Genomic DNA, 21,675 nt, shown 5'->3' with positions numbered 1-21,675 from the left:
GTATGTACTACCTATGTACGTACGTATGTGTGTATGTATATATATGTAGCCTCTCTCTTCAACTCTTCATGTGTATGTGCAACTAACAATATAATAATTAACCTAGTAATCGTGCTTCTGCTTTAGCCCTATCATGCACCAACTACCTCAAATTTGTAGCTAACATTTAGGCGCACACATCGTATTCTATGCTATAAAATAATTGAATGTACAAACGAATGAAATTCGTATTAACAATCCATTTATCCTTTGCACAGAAAACCTATCGCCACGTTTGGTAATGCGACACCCACAACACCCACAACGACTGCAACAACACTCAGCTCACCTTCGACAGCGGTGCATACCCCACCAGTTCGCAGGTACGTAACTACAGTATTTAAGCCATCTTATTCGCACCAGCAACAGCTTCGGGACTCGTATTTGTGCAGAATAAAAATTGATATATTGGTAGAGTTTTTTGAATTGAAATGGTTCGCCTAACTTTTTTTTTTTTTGAAATCGCCGAACTTTTTCTTTAAAATTCTTTTCGAACTATTTTTTGAAAGTGACAACAATGTTTGAACGTTATTGTAAACCTAATATGTTCTCAATTACTTAGTATGTGATAACATAAAAGCAGTATAAAAATTGATATATTGGTAGAGTTTTTTGAATTGAAATGGTTCGCCTAACTTTTTTTTTGAAATCGCCGAACTTTTTCGTTAAACTTCTATTCGAACTATTTTTTGAAAGTGACAGTTTTAACCGTTTCCAATTTCTCATCGATTTCGAAAGCTGAAAGGATCCAACAATGTTTGAACGTTATTGTAAACCTAATATGTTCTCAATTACTTAGTATGTGATAACACAAAAGCTGGAAGTTCTTTTAAAATACTGGAAATAAGGACAACTTAAACGCAGGGCCTTCATTTAATAGCTTTTTAATTAATTAATGTCCATATGGAATTAAGTATTCTAATATTCGGAAAATATTTGTATTTGCATCTTTCAAGTGCTCAGTTCTTAGAGTTGCTTTAATTAGAGATGGCACGGATCTCCGAAGCATTCAACCAACGAAGTTACCAGAGGAGTCAAACCGAATTCCAATTTTATAATATCAAATACTCAGCTATAATAAGTAGGGTATAAAATTATTCTTCCTATTTTAGTATAGGTGTATTTGTAAATGCTTTTTCAAAGTTAATCTAATAGCACTTGAAGCTGTTGCGACTGCGATTCTCTATTTATAACGTTTATATAGTATATTCGTTTTTATACCGTATTTCCATGGAGAGGCAATAAACTCGTATCTGTCCAAATCGTAGTATGACTTAGAATTTCTATAAAAATGAAAGCGAGAGATAAAGTTTAATAGATTAATTGCTTTGCAATGGAAATATGTCATTGAACAAAACACACTTATCTTATGATTTGTTTTTCATTTGAAACTTTTTGACTTGACTTCCCTCGGCACGGCTGTTAGCAATACTATCACGACAAACACTGCCCCGAACAATAATGGCAACAGTGGCAACTCAGCGAGTGCCAGCGACACGGAACTGCCAAAGCCCAAGCAATCGACTGGCAATATATTCAAAAACTTTTTCAAGTAATGCAATCCAAAAAGTGTTCCTTGCATCTACGCCTATTATTTGTATTTTGCTAACCAGATTGTTAAAATGTTCGCAGCTAAAACCAAAAAATGCAATGCCTCGAATTGCAACTCTAGCATGGCCATTACCAAAAAATTCGCTATATTCCCGATATGTTTAAATCTATATTTACAAACTAAACTGCTTTCCCCATTCACAGATCCTTTGTGCCGCCTGTCCGCGATGAGGAAAGCGAAACACAACGGAAGGCGCACGCGAAACGCGTGCGTGAGACTCGACGCTCGACACAGGGCGTTACGCTCGACGAGATCAAAAGTGCCGAGGAGTTGGTCAAGAAGAAGAATTTGGGCATGAACAACAATAACAATAATAATAACAACAATAGCAGCGGCGTAAGTATTTCGTGTGCAATCTGATTTCAAAACAGACATCCAACATCACACCAAAAACGCAACAATCAAACAAAGACCCAAATGAGACATTCTCAATAAGCAGAATCGTGTGTCACAGAAATCTGTAACTTATTTTCTTCAGATAAATATTCATTATTGAAAGAAACGGAAAATGTTATACAAGTATAGTCGCTGAATTTGTATTCTTTCAAAAAGAAGAAGAAAAGAAGACAATCCAATTTTAATATAATTTAATTTTTAATATAAAATTTTTCCATTTTACAAATATTCTAAAACGTCTATAAATTATAAATGCCGAAGAAAACGTTCCATCATCAGTTAAATATAGTTAAAGTATTTTTATCTGAAAGACATAACATATTTCTTTGACACACTGTACCCACCCATTGAAGTGAAGGAAACTCGAGTAGCTTTAAACTAGAGCCATAGCATCATACATCATCATTTATACGATATTTGTACGTCCAATACTAGAAGAAGAAACGTATAATATGCCGTCCACGTCTTCCCATGTGACGTCCACATTCGATGTATTTAGCGCACCACAACTGCTTTTGGTTTTGGTGTCCTTGTTGTCCCAATTTATGTGTGCGTGTAGTAGTTTTGATACATTCCCTCAGATCTCCCCTATAGCATAGCACACTCATATACACACACACACACACACACCCATGTACACACAAACAGGAGGTTTATCATTATTGCACCGTCCAATTTGATCATTATATGTTCTAAAGGTGTTTGTCCCCACTAGCTCCTATATCCCATTCAGTATATGCGTGTGTGCCTGTCTGTCTGTGCGTTCACACGGGCAAATAATTTGGACACCAATTTCTTACATTTCATGACCAGACTATACAAAAGAATTCTTTTTACGACAAACCTATAAAATTTAACGGATTTGTGTTCAAATTATTTGCCAGTTTGACCGTAGCATAAGCATAGTTTTTAGCTCATACGATCTACATATATATAGAGACCATCTGATAGCTAGTTGCCATCGAACTGTCGCATTAAAGTCTCATCAATCAGCAATATACTCTTTCGTTATCTGCTCATCAACTGTTTTAAAACTTAACAAGCCAAATTGAGTTTCTGCGTCTGCGCACGAGTTTTTAAGGCTGACTGACCGATCGAATGACTGGCTTGCGACCGCCCGCCCGCCTGCCTATGCCGCGTCACAACAACGCATCATTTCATAGATCATGCTATTAAGTTTTTTTTCGTTTAGTGTAGATTTAATTTTTATGTTTTCCTTGTGCCCACACAAATGTAGGGTAACTTATTTTTAAGTTATAATATTATTTAATCTTATGGTAGTTTTAAATATACATACTCTACTTAGACTATTTAAAGCATTCGATTTCGAATTGCATGTGACCAAATTTTTAAATACTGCATGATTATAGCTCTCCATTATACTTATAAAGAAGGTGTGCTAAGGCGACATATACATACGTATGCGCCCAAAAGCACGCTACAGTTGGAAGCCTAATTTACACGAGTAACTTCAACATAAAGTTGATTTTTCCGATATTTAGAAATGAATGATTTTGATAAATAACTGATCTCAGAAGAGTAGTGGAAAAAATGGGTTAGCAGTTTGATTTCAATTTCCCAACTTTCCTACGGCCAATTAAACAGCTGCTGATTTGGAACTGTCCGAAATATTTTAAATTCCATAGTCATATGAATCCATAAGTTTTAAAAGTAACAAGATAGAACGCTACAGTCGAGCAAGCCCGACAGTAAAATAGCCTGTACTGCCCACAAAAAAAGAAAAATTAAAAAAAAAATTAAATTATTAAAAAAAATTAATGAATTAATTAATTAAATTAAATTAGAATATATGTTTATGTTTAGTTTTAACAGCATACATTTACATCACGTACCTATGCGTGTTTATATGCGTGTATGTATGCAGCACAAAGTTGAACCAAAGCAGCAACAACAACAACAGCTGCGGGCAGCGCTGCCGACAGAGGCAGCGCATGAGCAGCGATTTTACTTATGGCTATAACTTTCTTCAGAATTGACCTATCATGATGAAATTTGGCACACGGACACATTAGTACTAACTGGATGTACCTACCAAAATTGATTTCAAAATTCCAAGAATTACGGAAGTTATAAGAAAAAACACGAATTGCGGGGGAGTGGGGGGGGTGCATCGAAAAAAAACTCAAACTCGTACTTTCTCGGTCTTAGGAGAATATGGAAACCAAGTTTGGTTATTCTAGCTCTTATACTTTCTGAGATCCTTGCGTTCATACGGACAGACGGACAGACGGACAGACAGACGGACGGACGGACAAAGCTATATCGACTCGGCTTCTCATCCTGATCAAGAATATATATACTTTGTGGGGTCTGCCACGCCTCCTTCTGTGTGTTACATACATGCGCACAAAACTAGTATAGCCTTTCACCCTTTGGGTACAGGCTATAAAAAGGTATTTTGAATATTGCATTACTTATGTAAGAAAAAGAAAAAGACCAGGATAGGTATGTGGGTTTTGGATTTAATTTCTAACGGAAATTGTAAATATTAGAGGACATAAATAGAAATGAAAAAAAATGCTGGTTAAATTATAAATATAAAAAAAATTAATATAATGAGACAGGTGGAGTTACATATGTAACTTTTTGAATGAATGACATCCAAACAGAACGGATAATGAATTTGAATTTAATCGTGTAAAATTATGGCATTCTTATTACCTTTTCTTTTACCATATCTATGTGGAATGTATGTTGTTAAATGATGTTTAATTATTTAAAAGCAATTTGACCCTAGAATTTGAATACTTTTTAACGCAATGTGTAGGTAAAAATTTTTATTTGTTCCAAACTAACTATTATTAACAGAATGAAACGCAAGCCACAAGCTCCACATCGACCACAACAACAACAACAACATCACCAACATCTACAACAACCAGCAACATTATCAACACACAAGAGCCACAGCCACCACCACCGCCCACAACGCCACCGCCAGCCATTATACCAACAAGCAGCGATGAAACAGAAATCGAGGCTGTATCTGCGATTTCCGAAAGTGCTGATACCACTGCAAGTTTCACGATCGCTGCGCCTGCGCGCCGCCAACATGATGGTGATGGAGACGGCGTTCCCCATGTGGTAGAGCCGATAATTGCTCGCGAAAACGACGATGCAGATCGTGAGGACGATAGCGAGACCTCCAATGTGGTCAGTGCCAGTTACACAATAGTCTCGAGACGCGAAAAGCCTGCCCAAGAGACAAGCAGCAGTAGCAGCAACAACAACAAACTAAAGACTGATGAAGTTGCCAAGAATACTGAACCCGAAACTCATGCATTTGCATTGCATTTAAGACCCACAGAGTTGCCTCTGGGCACAGATGCCACCAAAACTGTGACAACAACAACGCCAGTGGGCCCAACAACACCCACCGCCCTTGAAAGTCCAGTGCGCTTGCGGGACAAGCGTAGTATGAGCAGCGCCGGCAACGATGCGGACAACAGATCCGATACCGGTTCGCTAGTCTCGCCCATGGCCGGGCACAGTGATTTTAATGCACGCGACTCTCTGCTCAGCTATGCGAGACGCACTGAGGGTAGTGGGGGCGAAGGTGCTGGCGCTACTATCGCACCAGCAACAACAACCGCACCAGCAGCAGCAACAACAACAGCAACGGCAGCATCATCCACATCAACTGCGGAGCGTCGTCCGTCTTGGCGCATAAAGTTCGATGCGGGCTCAAAGGTATGCACAAACAAAAACAGCAACATGAACAACAACAATAGCTACTGTTGTACAATTACAGCAACAACAAAAGCCTACGTATTCCTATATTGTTCTGGATTAGATTTAAACAACTTGAAGTCGGTCTCGAATAGGAAAAGCTTTACACTCCTTATTGATATGTGCTAAATTATTTGAGTTCTTGAAACAGAACATTCGAAATTTAAATCAGAAACGCTTGCGAAAAATTGACTTATGAATGGAATTTAAAGTACCAAAAATATCTTAAATAAAATATATGTTTCCATATCCAAAAACATTTTGCGATTTGGCCAGGACCGTGTGATTTCACCTTTGTGTGTGAAATATCCTATTGCAAAATATTATCGATTGTCAAAATAGTTGACTGTGTTGATTTGTTTAAGAAAGAAAAAGCAAAAACAAGCAACATTTTGTTGATATTTATGCGTGTTTTTCAAAAAAAAGCTTTGCTTCTTCCTGGTCACAAAATAGCTGTTTTTAAATTTCTCCTACAAATCATATGTATTATTCTATAAGTTTTCAAGAAAATTTTCGAAAAAAATACCTGGGTTTTAGGCAGTTACACAGTAGTTGATTTCCTTTTATACATATTTTACCCGTATTTAAAGTATAAAGTTAAATGCAAATTCTCCGTTCTGTGAAATTTTTACTTTCGAAATTGATTGATTGATTCAAATTAAAATTGAACTAAGTGGCTTAACTCAAATTTGGGTAACTTTTAGTACAGACCTACAAAAATCTCCAAGAGAATGCTGTGTAGATGCAACTCTCTCTTCCATTCGAGGCCGATGCTAAATTGTTTATTGACATTTTGTTAAACAATTTTAAGTGTAGCATGAAATAGTTTCTCATAGTTATTTATTATCTATGTGCCCTATATGTATGTATGTATAAAAATAACGCTCGGTCTATATCTTTAATTAATTTAAGTACGTTCTAATTCGTTTTCTTTTACGCATTTGCTCATTTCTTATGCCTGACAATCTTACGCATATACATATATCTCTACCTATATACGTATATAAATATTACTCAAATTTTAGTTTTGTATAATATATAAATTTATTAAGCATTTCCTAGCACATAACTGTAAATAAAAACAAACTTATTCATACATATATATACAGTGCCTATCATAATTGTTGTCACTAACCTGTTGCTTGTTAATCTGGCTTTTTTTAATGAATTACTTACTACTTTAAACATTTATTTTGGTAGCTCTGTTTTTAAATTTTGACAAACTGCATGCATTTTTCTGTTAAGTTAACGTCAGGCAAAAAAAATAAATGAATAAAAGAAATTTGTAGAAAATGAAATAATTTAGAGATTGAGTTAAAATGCCGACGCATTATAAAACCGAAGCTGCTGCACTCCGAGGCTTGAACAATTCGCGACTTCAATGTGCCTCCAAGGAGCACAAAGTGCCTTCAGCTTTGCTATTGGATCTGAATAGAGGCCGCAATGGCAGTCGCTGCTTATGTTTATTGACTACTAAACGTGTACTAATTACTTTGCCGCAATTAATTGAATTGAAAACAAAAACACAACACCAAAGACATTGCTAGACCTTCGATGCACTCAAAAAACAAACACAATCCACAACTCCACACACCACACACATACAATTCTCTGGAAACATTAGCACACAAGCTGAATAAAAATTATAGAGCTTACTTCTTCGACATATGTACATTATGCATACTATATCTTTATGTGAAAAATTAATATTGGACATTTTTTCCATTGGCTCGTACAGTTCAAATTGGAGGACAACTACCCGCCCAATAATAGCACGATCATACCAAGTGCGCCTGCGGTTATAGCAGCAGCCACAACCGGCTCGCAGAGACGCATTAGCAGTGGTTCCAATGCGCGTAAGCTGGCCATTATCGAAACTTATAATACCATTATCACTAATTCTCCTTTATGGCTTTGCAGTCAATGCTTCGAACCAATCGTTAAACTCGGTAGGTCGTCCGGTGTCAGCGCCAAGCGTCGGCAGCCAGAACGAAAACACAAACAATAGCGCTTTTGTCCTTCCTCCTGCTCGCAAATATGACTCATCGACCACAACGGCCACAGCGAACACTGCCAACTCAACGGCCACAGCGAACACTGCCAACTCAACGGCGGCTTCAGCAGCAGCATCAACAGTCGTAGGAGGTCCAGCAGCGACAAACGCCAGCCCCGATGATAAGGGTAAGCTATTAAGCTATATCAAGCGTAAAGTATTCTACTGACCAACACCACAAACCATTTCAGATAACGACAAGGAGAACGATAATCGTACACAAACCGCTATTCAACGACGTCGCAAACCGAAACGTCGTTCTACTGGTGTCGTGCACGTTGATATGGATGTAAGTTTATACAGATATATACAGCAAAAATGTTTTTATTTTTTCAACCAAGTATTATTTGCAAATAATTTTAGAGCTTAGCACAAAAATCTCTAATAAGTACTCGTACTTGTTTAAAGATCATACCAATCATTCAAAACTATTGAACGCATTCACCGGGTAATTTGAATTCGCGATAATTGTTTGCAGATTGATGATTAGTCTCTAATAAATGGTTCAGAAACTGATTGGCATTTGTTGAAAAAAAATTACAATCGCAGGCGAAAATTGAACTTGAATTCATGATTGGCAGTCGAAGTAATCACACTATTATTTTTTAAATTTTCATTATCGAACACTTTTCGCAATAATCAAAATTCCTTTGAATTTCTCTGAATTTTCATTTCCATTCATTTTTGGTTTTTAATTTTCAAATTTGCGCATAAGTTACTACGAAATTGGGTTATAGTTCGGAATAGTGTATCTCATTCTTGTAATGGCATATTGAAATTGCTAAAATTCTTTGCTGAAAAAAACAAAAATTCTACATAAATATTTGTTGGAGATTTACAGTGAAAACTCCCTTAATGGACACCTCTTTTATCTTTTTAAAAACATTCGATCGGTGTATAAAGTATTTAAGTATCCCCCTAAGCGGACAATCCCTTTGGACGGACAAAAATTGGCCGACCGTGAGTGTCCGGCCAAGAGAGTTTTCACTGTATAATGATTGCGTATGTGGAAGATCCACATGGCTCCCAAAATCCAAGGCAGATCAATAAGAGAGCGTAAACGTCTTAACTGTTTGAGTTGCTTTAATATAGTAAAGTGAGCATGACTTAAGAGCTAGTTACAATGTGTAAATTAATCAGCTGTTATACATACAAGTTGTTAACTCTTATATGACAATGTTCTAACAATAATAAAAAAGGAAAAGAATGTTATTAGTTGATTAGTTATAGAATACCTATTGATAGTAGAATCCGATGTAATTGAAACTAGCTAAATGTTACTATTCAATTGGGTAATAGTTTCTAACACTTTAACTCATTCTAGTAATGGCAAATTTTTTCTCAAATTCAATTGAAAGAATTCTTAATTGTTGAACACTAAGAAAATAAAAAAATAAAAAATATATATATATATAAATAATACATAAATAACGAAAGAATGTTATTAGGTTTTGAATACCGATGTACAATCAGATGTTATGGAAACAAATCTCGATCTAATTAAAGCGTATAGGTATGTCGCAAGAAATCTGGCTTTTAAGTAGGAATTCCGGTTTTCACAACTTTTAGAAATTACCAAAGTTTTAAAATTTTTAAATTGTTTGCAAATTGTTATTTCAAACTATTTCTATTACAGGTTTTCTCAGCTTTTTCGTAAGCATTTTCAAACTCTATTCATATTATTCTATTTGATGAAGTCGCTTTAAAACGAATTCAGTGCTTAAGCTTTCTATTAAAGTGAAAAACATCTATTAGTCGGCCAAATAAGATCTCATGTTTTCAAAAATACATTTTTCATCAGGCAAAGACAGTCTTAAGTGATTTATACTGCAGAAAGTTATTTTAATGAGCTTTTTCTGTCATCTGTCAGAGCGAATGAGTCGCATCATGTTTAATTATATGTAAAACAAAGTGCTAATTAGTGCTAAACTAATACTAATTGTTGTCGCTTTTCTTTGCCTTTATTTACAGGAAATTGATCCGGAACGTCAAAATGAGTCATCCAATAATGATAATGAGGAGAAGGAGGTGAGTTAAATAACTTAAAATCAAACTATATAGAATACTCGTATGCTGTTAACGGCAGCCAATAAGAAGAACAACAACAAACAACTGCAAGTTATTGGGAAATTCTGGCAGCAATTGCGTATAAACAATTGCCAGAGAAATGTGTGCCATCTCGCCATGGCAGCTGTTTTCGAATTGCGTCGTTGTTGTACCTGAACTTCTTTTAATTTTTTTCCCATCATAGCACCTTGTCAAAATTCTAGTTCTCGCGTGTGTGTCGTCCTTCAAAGTAGTTGCCCCAGTAGCAGCCGCCTGTCTATTCCCATTAGCGTGGCCCAAATCTCACAAATTATTATAGCCATTACAAATATATGCTCTAAGTCTGTTTGACATTGTGACTGCTCCAAATGCAAATGAAATCCTTTCATGGCTGAGGTCATAACTATTAGTGCGAGTCCAATTTGCGAGAAATTGCGCCAAAATTTGTTGGTTGTTCGAGTATTATTTGCGACGAACCTGTTAACAATTTATTTGGCCTGCCAACCAATAATAATTCAGCGTCTGGCACTTACATACTCGTATTGTAAGTGCATTTAGTCATTTATTTGCAGATTTTTAGTATGTCTGTCTGTCCGCCCATCTCTAGCGGCCACTGACAGCAAACAATGTGCCTGGCCTGTTTGTCTAATCATGTCTACTTGCTAAGTGTGTTGATTGATGATGTCAAGTGTTTGGCAAATAATGCATACACTCACATGCTGTTTATTTGCACTTTCTATAACATTTGGGTTATGCATTCTGCATTCCGTAACAAATTGCCCAATTATAGCATCCACACGACCCGTACGTTCAGCATTTGCTAATCCCCGCGCCCGAGAGGTGAATATAGTATTTAATAGGCAGAAGGAGACGTGGGAGAACCATTTAAATATCGAAGGGGAAATTTTTGACTTAATGAAGCATGTGCAGGCCTATGTTAACCACGAACCATACATAGCCTCATTATTTTATATCGCTGCCAAAAGAACAATCGGTGGAAATATAAATCTTACTAAGAATTGGTTTTTGTTTATAAAGATTTTTCCAGAAAGCCTAGTATTTTTTTTATTTTTATTTTATTTTTTTAATCGACAAACAATGCTGTCCGTGTAAAAGAAAAAATAACAAAATCAATACAATAGAGAACTTAAACTAAATAAAACTAAAGAAGTAAAAAAGCCTATAAAAATGAAAAATATATCTAATAACGAATCCGACACGGTGGTGGAATTTTTTTTTGCCAAACGGCCAGCTATGCCACGTTTCAATACTGTTTTATTTTAATTCTTCTCTCTGAGGTTTTTTCTTATAATTGTCATAGGGAACGGTCGGTGATGAATCATTCTTTGTACAAAAACTTGTCTATTATGTTGCATCTTAAACAAATTGTTCATTTATGAGTTACTTTTAAAGACATAACATATTGCGATGAGTTTTCAAAAATGTCTTACTTTACTCAGAATTTTTCTCAAATCTCTTTCCTATATCATTAATCTGACTTGGGAAAAATTAAAGGGGGGCAAGGAAACGGGTACAAGAATAGGTGACTCCCAAAACTCTAACATTCTACTCAGCACCGTTTCTGCAATAGTCGCCAAATATATATTCACTTGTTTGGCATTTATTTCCTCATTGTGGCCAACGTTTTTGTTTCGCTTGGCTATTTTCGTCCAAGAGGCAGCACAGTGAGGCGGAGTGGAGCGTCTCTGATGTGCAACAAACTTCTGCCCCAGTTATGAGGAACAAGAAGAACAATCTGCATAAAACAACTCCCTTAGGAGGCAGGCCGGCACTCACGCACTTCAAATATAAAATTAGCTCGGGGGCTACCTAAAATAGAAATGACGAGTTGCTGCATTTCCTACTTTTCCGTCTGCTTCGTCTTCTTTGGCTGCCGGTGCTGGGCCTGCTGCTGCACGTGTCATTGACTGTTTCGCCTTTTGGCCCAGTTTGGTTTTTGTGTCTGTGGGCATCAGCTGACCCCAGCATAGTTGTTAACCCTGTTGCGTCTCGGACATTGGGCCAAATACGTGAGCGATTTACTATATTTAGAAAGCCCCATACCCATACAGCAGCCAGGTGAAAAAAAAGAATTCACGTTGTGCGCAATTCAGATGAAAAACCAAATGATTCTGCACCCTCTAGATGAAGAGACAGTGAGGAAGAGAGAGAGGGGGCTTGCGAGTGGATATGTCGTGTGCAGCAGCAGACGCGTCTCTTTGTCAGTTCAACGCACGGTTTTTCTTGTTTATTTTCTTTCATATTTTGATATTATTATATGGTTTTACTTTTATTTTCCAAATGCTTGTGAGATTTTCCGGCATTTTGCGTCGTAAAGCCTGCCTCCCATTCTATCTCTCTCTCTCTCTCTCTATTACGCTCTTCCCACATTCACACTCGCTTGCCGACAGTCAATTTTTACTCTTTACTGCTCTCTTAAAATTTATTTTCGATTAATTGCTTAGATTTTTCGGCATTTTCAAATAAAACATTCGAAAACCTGCCTGAGCAGCACAGTTGAGTTTTGTGCGGCCACCGCATCGGTTCTCCATATCACAAAAATAAATAAATTAAAAACAAGAAATTTTTATTGTATAATTCAACAGAATCAGCCATACATTATTATTTGTAAAGTAATGTACAATTAAAATGAATTCAATACGCCAAGTGCAACGAAAAATCAACCACAATGCTGGCGAACGCGTGAAAAATTGCAATTGCGTATCAGTTTACCGCAGCAGGAGAAGATATTATATAGACAATCAGATCAGATGAACTAACACAATAACTTGTGGCTCAGCTACAAGTTCGTTTTCAATTTGTTGTACAGCTCGACTGCCTTAAATGGCATCGAGTTGTGCACATTTTTGGGCATTTCAAGTTTAAAGTTGTGTTGTTGCACGAACATGGCTCTAAATGGTCAAATATTTTGATTATGCTTTAATTCAATTAAACAACGTTATTTAAAATTATTCCAAACATTTGACCGATGACAACGATATGTGATGTTTTGTTAGACAAACAGCAGGATCTGACTCATCATTCGCATGCCAAGAAAGTTTGTTTTGACCGAACTTCATTTTTCCAGGATAAGTAGTTTATAAAGCTTTCACGGGAAGAGATATGATATTTTTATAGTAATTTTTGCATGGAGGTTTCTAGGCCTTCCCAACCAATGAAAATCGAGGTGGTTTCTTTTTAAAACTACAATTTTATGCTAAAGCAGGCGGGAGAAGAAATAGGATATTTTTTTAAAACCAATCCCGAGTAGTTGTCAGATACAGATCATTCTTGTGATGCAATTTTATGTCTATAGTCAGCTAACAAACATTGTTTTTGTTGTTTATCATTGATAAAAGCGTTAGCTAGTGTAGTGAAGAATATTTTCCGACAACAGTAGTCTGCAAATAACTTGCTAATGTGGTTCCCTCAGTCTAAGCCTGCAAATGTTTACCTTTTTATTTCTCAACCAGATAGGTATTTGTTTAGGTTAGGAAAATCGGCAACATTTGAAAACTCAGCTGTGCAAACCGAATTTTATAATCGCCAATTTATATACAAGGTAGAAGTTCAATCACTTCGTATGTAAAATTTTTTCCATTGGCCAATGACCTTCCATTTAATAAAAGTTGAATTGTGCATGGAAAGTTTTTCAGAAAAGTTTTCCACAATCCACGGCTGTTTTAAAACATCACTCTGATTGCAGCCTTCAACGCATCTTAGCCCACTTTAAAAACTATTATGAGTTAGCCATTTGTTTTGCATTTCCTAATCCCCCACATGGCATTTATTTGTTGTCTTGTCATGAAAAAATGCACACACACAAACACACAAACATTTCACATCGACTGTACCGTTGGCCGCTGTGACGAAAGATATTTATTTATAAAATTTATGTGAAATTAGCTTAGAAAATTGAGGAATTATCACGAATTTGGATGGCCATTAAAAATGTTGCAAAAGGCCAAAACGTTTAAACATTTTTGTAACAGGCATTAAAATCGCGAACGCCCAGATCTATTATAATATAGTACATGGAAACAAACGTACCATAAATTCAATTAGGTACATATCTGCATTCGGAATTGTCTTGAAAGAAACAAATTTCATGTTTATTGTTCGCCTGTTTTTGTTGACTTGCGTGGGTGAGAGAATCAACTTAAAATATTAACATGGGGCAAGCAAAGAAAATAAATAAATAGAATCGAATAGAATAGAATAAACCATAGAGAGACAGCGGGTCCCAGCAAACGCTCGAGTGAGTAGCGGCCCCCTTTATCCAATAGATCAACGCGTTGTATGTTTTTTCAATAAAAGCCAAAGAACTTGTACCGCAGGGCGGGAAAGCACAGGCGGGCCCGGGAGGGACTGGTAGGAACATTTAATTTGGGAAAAGAAAATGTCAAAATTTATGTCTTGACGTCATTTTTCGTCGACAAGTGTGGGTAATGGGGCGCAGCAGGGCGCATGGGGACGACGATAACCACATGTCAATATTGCGTTTTCCACATTTAGAGATCTTACGTTTGGCGGTACAAAGATCCACACAAGAAAATTGTTTGTTTTCCTGCTTGCAGGTTTCGTTTTTGTTTATGCCAATTCAAGAACATTTTTGTACGCTTTGATTATAATTGTAATTGGTTTTTGTGCTGAAATCTGTTTTTGGCGAGTTGTTTAAACGTAATTGCAATTTTTCGGCAGTACACATTGTTGATTGATATACGATTGCAGAGGTTTGGTGGTTGGGTTGAGAGAAAGGAGAATTGCAGGTTGTTTGTTATACTAAAGAAGAGAACATTCTCGCACTCTCTATTTAGCGAGCGCGTCATGTCCTTTCGCTCACGTTCGCGCACCCAAGCGCCGCTCTCATCGCGTCGCCGTTCGCTCTCGTCTAGTTCACGCGTAGGCACCACGGGCAGCGCTGGCAGTAGCGGTGGCTCCAGTGGCTACAACTACAATGGGAACAGCTATAATGGAAGCAGCACCAGGCCCCTGAGCACGGGCTACTATCAGAACAGCAACTATCAGAGTCCCTATGCAAGCATTTACAGCTCTCGCGAGAGTCTTTATGGCGGTGGCGGAGGCAGTGGTGCGCGAGGCACCACCTCTGGTTACTATTCAAATGGTAAAGCGAGCAATCGATACGATTACTTGGCTACTGCTAACTCCGCTGGCGCCTCCACGCCCAAAACAGCTGCTTATCTAACCCAGCACCACCATCAGCTCAAGCATCACCACCAGCCAGCCGCAACCGCAGCAAGCAACATGACATCAGTAACATCATCCACATCGTCATCGTCGTCGACGGCTAATTCCACATGCAATGTCATGCCAACCACTAAAACCAATCATAGAAATCATGCTCAAGCTAAAAGCTACTACTTGCATTTACACAATGCAACACAACCGCATCAGCACCATCAAGCTACTAGCAGCACCACCACAACAAGCACTAGCACTAGCCACATGTCCAACAACCACCACAATCATCATTATCACATTGTTGTGAACAGGCATAGCAATAACTATGGCAACTCTAAAACATCTGCTCTATCCTCCAACTCCAACTCGCACATAACCACCAACCAACACCCATCGAACGGCACAGCAGGCGGCTATGACGGAGGCTCCAGATATGGTTCCAGCAGCTCCAGCGCCTATCCCTCCTACAGCAGTGATCGTTATATCAGTCCCTATTCGAGCAGCTACGATAATGGTGTGACCACAGCCTCGCTTAGTTTTAAATCGCCCAGTCTCAGTGCCTCGAATTCCTTCAAGGGCTCCTCAAACTCGCGTTTGCTCAAAACCAAGTCCCTCTCTACGTCGAATAGCAGCCTCAATGCTGCCAGCAGTGCATACGGCACGCCTAGAAGTGCAGCCACAGTTGCGGCAGCGATCGCCACGCGTAGCAACTCACTCAGAGAACAGGAGCGTAAGTCACGCAATCGCACACGCTCACGAAGTGCGGCTCAACGGTCGATAAGTGCCTCGTCGGAGAAAAGCGAGGGCTACGAAGTAAGCATGCAGACGTTGTTGTGTTCTTCTTGTTATTATTACGGCTACGCAGTTAGAGAATCAAGCTCTGACGCTCTTTTTATTCTTTACTCCCATTAAAATTAGTGATCATGTAGTGCTTAATGAGTATTGACTAATTCTCTTTTTTCGAACAGAGTGGCAGTGAGCGAACTTCACGCTCGCGACTGGGCAGCACAACGAGCACGGCAACGACGAGTGCTTCCAGCGAGTCGAAAACAACGAGCAGCGACAAAACAGAAAATGGCGATGGTATAGACTACAAGGCGCTCTGGGAAGCAGCCAAGTAAGTTCTCCTAAACTTCAAACCATTTTGCGAAAGAGTTCATTGACCTTGTACAATTTTACAGATTGGAGAATGATAAGCTCAAGCAAATGCTGAAGCAGAAGGACGACGAAGTTGTACAAACGCGTGCCACACTCGAGCGTTTTGCCAATGCGGTAAGTGAAAAAGCTAACACTGTGAGAACCCTTTATCACAAAACCAACGCCGAACAACACTAAAAACTTTAAGAAACTTTTCAAAGTTCTCTTGTGCCAGACAGTGCTCTCTCTTTCTATCTTAACTACAAGTACTTCCACACTTGCACACTTCCCATCCACAACAACAATAGAACAAGAAATCAAAAGAAAACCACCAGTTCGCTCTCACTCTCTCTGTCTTCCTCTTTGCTATGCTGCGCGCTCCCACAACAACACAGAACAACACGCCCACGCCACTCTTTGTTATAAAACTCTCTTAACTCGTTCAAAACTCGATTCCCCCCACTTTTTTGATATTGCTCACAAAATTATTGCCCCCAACAAGAACAAGAACACATGATGCTTGTCGCTGCTCGCTCTCTCTTTCGCTATATTACAAAATTGAAACAACATTACAACTGAACAACAGTAACAAAAAAAAACCAGTAAAAACATAAAAACAGTAATCGAAACAAAAAGCAAATGCAAAACAAAAACAAAATTTTGTTTCATTTCACATTTGCAGACAACTAAAAATTCACTCTCTGAGATTGAGAAACGTGAAAGAAGAGCTATGGAACGCAAGCTTTCCGAATTGGAAGAAGAGCTCAAGGTAATTACAAAAGTATCATCCAACCCCTCTTTATTTCCAACTACCCCCTGTATGCATACAATTTGTCTTTGCTTTGTGTTCAATAAGCGAGCAGCTGTCAAAACTTATTCCTTTCCCCCCCCCCCAAAAAAAAAAAAAAACTATTCTAATACCTGCATTTGTTTTTTTATTTTGATTCAACAGTTCCTATCGTTTGTTTATTATAATTAGTTTAAGAAGTTTTGTTTTTTATTAAACACAAAAACGCATGCTCCCAAGGTTTGGCAATAATTTCAGTTTTAAAGCTTTGTTTTGTTACCTTTGATGATTGTTATCAAAATTTTTCGGATTAACCTTTATAATTTTAAGGAAGCCTTAACACCACACTTTTTTGTAAAATTTGCCGACATTTTTTATATTGGCAACTATTTTTCGATTGTTACTTTTGTGTTGACTCTCCCACGACCCCCCAAAACCAACAAAAACCATAACGTATGTTTCGTCAATTAGAGAGCAGCACCAAGTTCCGAGTTGAATCGAAAATGCGTTTTACCTTTTGCTTTACGTTTTTTACTCTTTCGGCCCCAATTTTTGCTGCGTGTCCACAATTACTTAGCTGTCTGTGTAATTCACAGCACTTAACTAATTTGGAAATTACAAAATGTTTATACTTGTACTTATTATAATTATATTTTCACAACTTAGATTTAAGCTGCAAGTTCCTGTCCAATTTGGCGGGCTCTGCAACCCAATGTACAGAAAAGCCGTTGCTTTGCATTCATTCATTTGATTCTATTTTTGTTTTTCTCATCCTGCATACATATGTACATACATAAATACATGTTTAATGTGTAAGCGTTCATATTTGTGTTTTGTATCATCTCTCATTTGCCATCTCAGTCACTCCCTCCACTCTCTTGGAAGAGTCACAGTTACAGTCACTTGTCAGTCACTTTACTCGGACATTTGCCTTTGCCTTTTGTTTATGTGCCTTCACTTCACTCTCAATATACACATCACCCATCATCAGTGTTCATTGTTCACATTGTCCTTAGTCCAGTTACTCGTTTATAATTTTGTTCACACTGCCTTCATGCTACTTGTGTTACTCGTTCGTTATGCGTTCGTTTACTGTGCGTTCTCGTTCGTTTTTATCACAGACATCTCTCGTTGCTTTACAAATTATTATAACGCAACGCGCTCTCATTCTCTCTCTTTGTCTCTCTCATCAATCAAAAACGATCACTCAAATTTGATTTTCTTATATTTTTTTCTCTCTTCCCACGCGCCTCATCCACAACGCCAAACAATCGAACAAATTATATCCAAATCAAAAAACATGCGTTTTCTTCTTTTATTCCCGCTGTTGTTGCGTCATTTTAGCTCTTGCAGAAGCTAAAGACTGAGAATGACCGTCTGCGTGCCGAGAATCGCGCCCTGACGCGTGTCGTCTCAAAGTTGACCACATCGGCACAAAGTCAACTTGCCAAAACCAAATAAGAGCCAAAAGCACACACTCAATACAAACACACACACACACACAAGTCGATCATTCAATTTGTTAGCAATTATCCACGAAAATGAACACCCAAAACATACTATATCTCTTTTTTCTATTTATTAAATAAAAACTGAAATCAAAATAAATATACATATATACACATACAACGATGATGTATCGTATCGCATATAGCTTAAATATATTTATATATTTATCACACAATTCGATGTAATTAATTAATAATAGTATATGACATCAGATAACAATTCAATCAAAAGAATAAGCAAAATTTCGAACGTGCAACAATAATTATTTGTAGCTAATAAATTAAGTTCACATGCGCTCATTGTAAATGGCTGATATATTGAATTAACACGTAAATAGTTTTAAGCAATTTAATGAGTCGTCGAGCACCTTTTCTACTTTGCTAGCAAATTGAGTTTAAATAAGCACAGCTGCTGCCTGTAATATTCGTCGTAATAATCACAATCACAATGGTACTCTTATTTATACTACTATATCTATATATATGTATTTGTATTATCACGGCTTGTGCCAATGTTTTTGGCAATTCGAATTTCTTTAGGTAGCAACAGAAATACAATCTTGTAGTTTAATGTATGCCTAAAATATTTATAATATCAGTTGTTAACTTATTATGCATCTAAACAAACATTTAATAAGCTGTAAACCAAAAACCAAAAAGAAAAATACTTAAATCAAATTGAAAAGCTTCGGAACCAACGATACAAATCCACTGCTCACCTGCTACGCGCTGCCCACCTTCCCTGCAGCAGCTGCAGTTCCAGGTCCAGGCACCAGGTGGCACCAACTCTCAACGATTACTGCACGTGCTTAACGGTAAATGTCTTGCCACCCAGGACTGCACTCTCACACCAAATCCACACACTGACAAGAACTGTTCAGCAGTACATTGTGTCCATATCCATATACTACTTATATGGGCTGTTGTTTTTGTTGTTATGTGTATTTTATTTAAAATAAAACAAAGATAATAAACACCACAACCACACCTAGCTATAAAACTGCATAATCGAGAGTTTCAAGGCAGGCAGGAATGGAAGTAATTTAAAGATTTAAAATAGTTTGATTTTTTTTTGCGGAATAGAAAAGTTTTACTGGTCTGCTTCATTTTCAAAATCGTTGTGACAAATTTCATTTTGCGACATTTTATCTGAATCGTGTTCGACAAGTTCAAAACAAATCTGTTTTTTTTTTTTCATATGATGACAATTTTGATCAAAATTGGTCAAATTGTTGTGCAGCTGAGTGCGTTTACGAATTTGTAGGAAATCATTTAAAGGGAAACTGCATTTTTCAAATGCCCATTCAAATTTGTTGTTAAGTTGGCGCCTGAACGAATTCTCAAGAACTGTACCCCTTGACCAAACATTTTTTTGGGACTACAGTCTTATTATGATACGTTTTGAAACTCTCGAGTGTATATATACATATCTATTAAAAATGTTATATATTTATATATATCTAAATGTATGTGTATTAAATTATTCTACCAAAAATTGTTTCCTTGTTATAATTGTTAAAAAGTTCTGCTGCAATTTATCTTTATGTTTATAACTTATATCAAAATAAGTTACAAATAAACAATTTTCCTATTGTGTCGTTCTTATAAAACTGTTTATTGTTTTTTGTCTTCATCTTCTGTCATAAGCAGAGCCAAATTTTTGGACTGCTCTTCTGAACCTTGTGCGATAATTCACAATATTTATGCTAGAAACTATTCTCATCACTGTCTCATATCTCATGTGGAGAAGAATTGTTGTTCCTTAAAGGGTTTGTTGATGTCATCTCCACTGCTTACATTCGACCCCATTTCCAGCATCTAACAACTCTACTCTTTATATTTATGTTCATCTCATGACAGAGGTTATGTTGAAAAGCAGGAGATTGCAAAGCACGAAACCAAATTGGGGAATACTGCGTTGAGTGTGAAATTTTGTTGAATAGTGTGCATGCCTCTTTAATTGTCTTTTGTTTAGGGCGTTCCAATGGGCCAAGTTGTGGCCTTGTTTTGTGTTGCCACTACTTATATATACTAATTGTTTGTCGTTGTTGTTATTTATCATTGTTGTTGTACCTGCAGTAAGCGCCTTCCAACTAAAAAGCATGTCTCCAAAGCACAAAACGCCAAAAGAACTTACCAAAATAAATTTGCAAATACTTTTGCCAAATAATACAAAATTGAAAGTTCTTGCCCTACATTTGTTTTGCATTCTATTTATAATTTTTTAATAATTTTCCTTTTATTTTCACTTTCTCTCATATTGCGACGCCCATCCACAGCAACTCGATGCCTACAAAACGGATAACCATCGTCTGAAGGAGGAGAATGCGGCGTTAATTAGAGTAATTAGTAAATTAAGTAAATGAAATTATGTTTTACCTTAAATATAATATGAACTCTATCAAAAAACAAACAGTTTAATTTAGCACTTAACACCAATCAACAAATCGACGAAATTCAATTGGGTTCATGTTTTTTAAAAAGGAATGATGCAAATGTTTTATTATTGTGTATTATTTATTAGGCATTTAAGAATTAGAAACTATGTTTCAACTTCAACAACAAAAAGAAGAAAGAAGAAGAAAAAAAACGTTGTAATTGTTTCGTTTTTCCCCCTGAACGTAAAATCCAATGTATTTGTTCAAAGTTTTTGATATACAGACTAGATAAAATTATTATTATTAACAAAAAAGAACGAGAAAAACGTAATACAAGTAATATTTAATAAAAATTTGACAAAAGAAACAAAACTGAGAAAAATATTCATCAAATGAGCCGTAGTTACAGTTTTGTTAAACCATACATATATACATATATATTTTTTCATATACATATAAATTATATACATACACATACACACACATATTTAAAGAGCATAAAACAAAACCTTTTGTGCTTTCCAAGCTAAACATTTCAATGCATACAAAAACACACACATATATACATACCTATATGTGTGTAATATCATGAAATAAAATGATTAATAATATATATAAAAAAGATTAGTGTAGGAAATGTACGAAACCACCAGCCCACGCGTCAACTTATAAAATGTTAAACAAAACAAAATGAATTCATTCGATTATACATACTTACACACACCCATACATACATACATACATACATACAATATATACTCAATATA

At 36.8% G+C, this 21,675-nt stretch overlaps 1 protein-coding gene across 14 annotated transcripts in view; it reads left to right on the top strand.

Annotated features, from left to right (window-relative positions):
• The window catches only part of LOC115623063 (protein phosphatase 1 regulatory subunit 12C), a 37,294-nt gene extending 16,355 nt beyond the window's left edge, over nucleotides 1-20,939 (top strand). For 4 of the 14 annotated variants that reach the window (XM_030517250.1, XM_030517243.1, XM_030517249.1 and 1 more), the window contains 12 exons: nucleotides 258-362; nucleotides 1,466-1,591; nucleotides 1,795-1,987; nucleotides 4,877-5,758; nucleotides 7,536-7,653; nucleotides 7,718-7,978; nucleotides 8,042-8,139; nucleotides 9,822-9,878; nucleotides 16,067-16,215; nucleotides 16,280-16,370; nucleotides 16,918-17,004; nucleotides 18,367-19,510. In XM_030517250.1, coding sequence (XP_030373110.1) covers nucleotides 258-362; nucleotides 1,466-1,591; nucleotides 1,795-1,987; nucleotides 4,877-5,758; nucleotides 7,536-7,653; nucleotides 7,718-7,978; nucleotides 8,042-8,139; nucleotides 9,822-9,878; nucleotides 16,067-16,215; nucleotides 16,280-16,370; nucleotides 16,918-17,004; nucleotides 18,367-18,483 — 2,284 coding nt within the window. In that variant the 3' untranslated portion in view covers nucleotides 18,484-19,510. Of the gene's footprint in view, nucleotides 1-257; nucleotides 363-1,465; nucleotides 1,592-1,794; nucleotides 1,988-4,876; nucleotides 5,759-7,535; nucleotides 7,654-7,717; nucleotides 7,979-8,041; nucleotides 8,140-9,821; nucleotides 9,879-14,048; nucleotides 15,022-15,504; nucleotides 15,912-16,066; nucleotides 16,216-16,279; nucleotides 16,371-16,917; nucleotides 17,005-18,366; nucleotides 19,511-20,809 lie in introns of those variants that run through there. The other 10 variants (XM_030517252.1, XM_030517248.1, XM_030517251.1 and 7 more) reach the window with 7 other exon arrangements.
• The last annotated feature ends 736 nt before the right edge of the window (nucleotides 20,940-21,675 follow it).

The sequence above is a fragment of the Scaptodrosophila lebanonensis genome, unplaced genomic scaffold (assembly GCF_003285725.1).
Source record: "Scaptodrosophila lebanonensis strain 11010-0011.00,11010-0021.00 unplaced genomic scaffold, SlebRS2 tig00000043-arrow-pilon, whole genome shotgun sequence".
Taxonomy (NCBI): Eukaryota; Metazoa; Arthropoda; class Insecta; order Diptera; family Drosophilidae; genus Scaptodrosophila; species Scaptodrosophila lebanonensis.
This window is presented reverse-complemented; position numbering and strand designations above follow the sequence as displayed.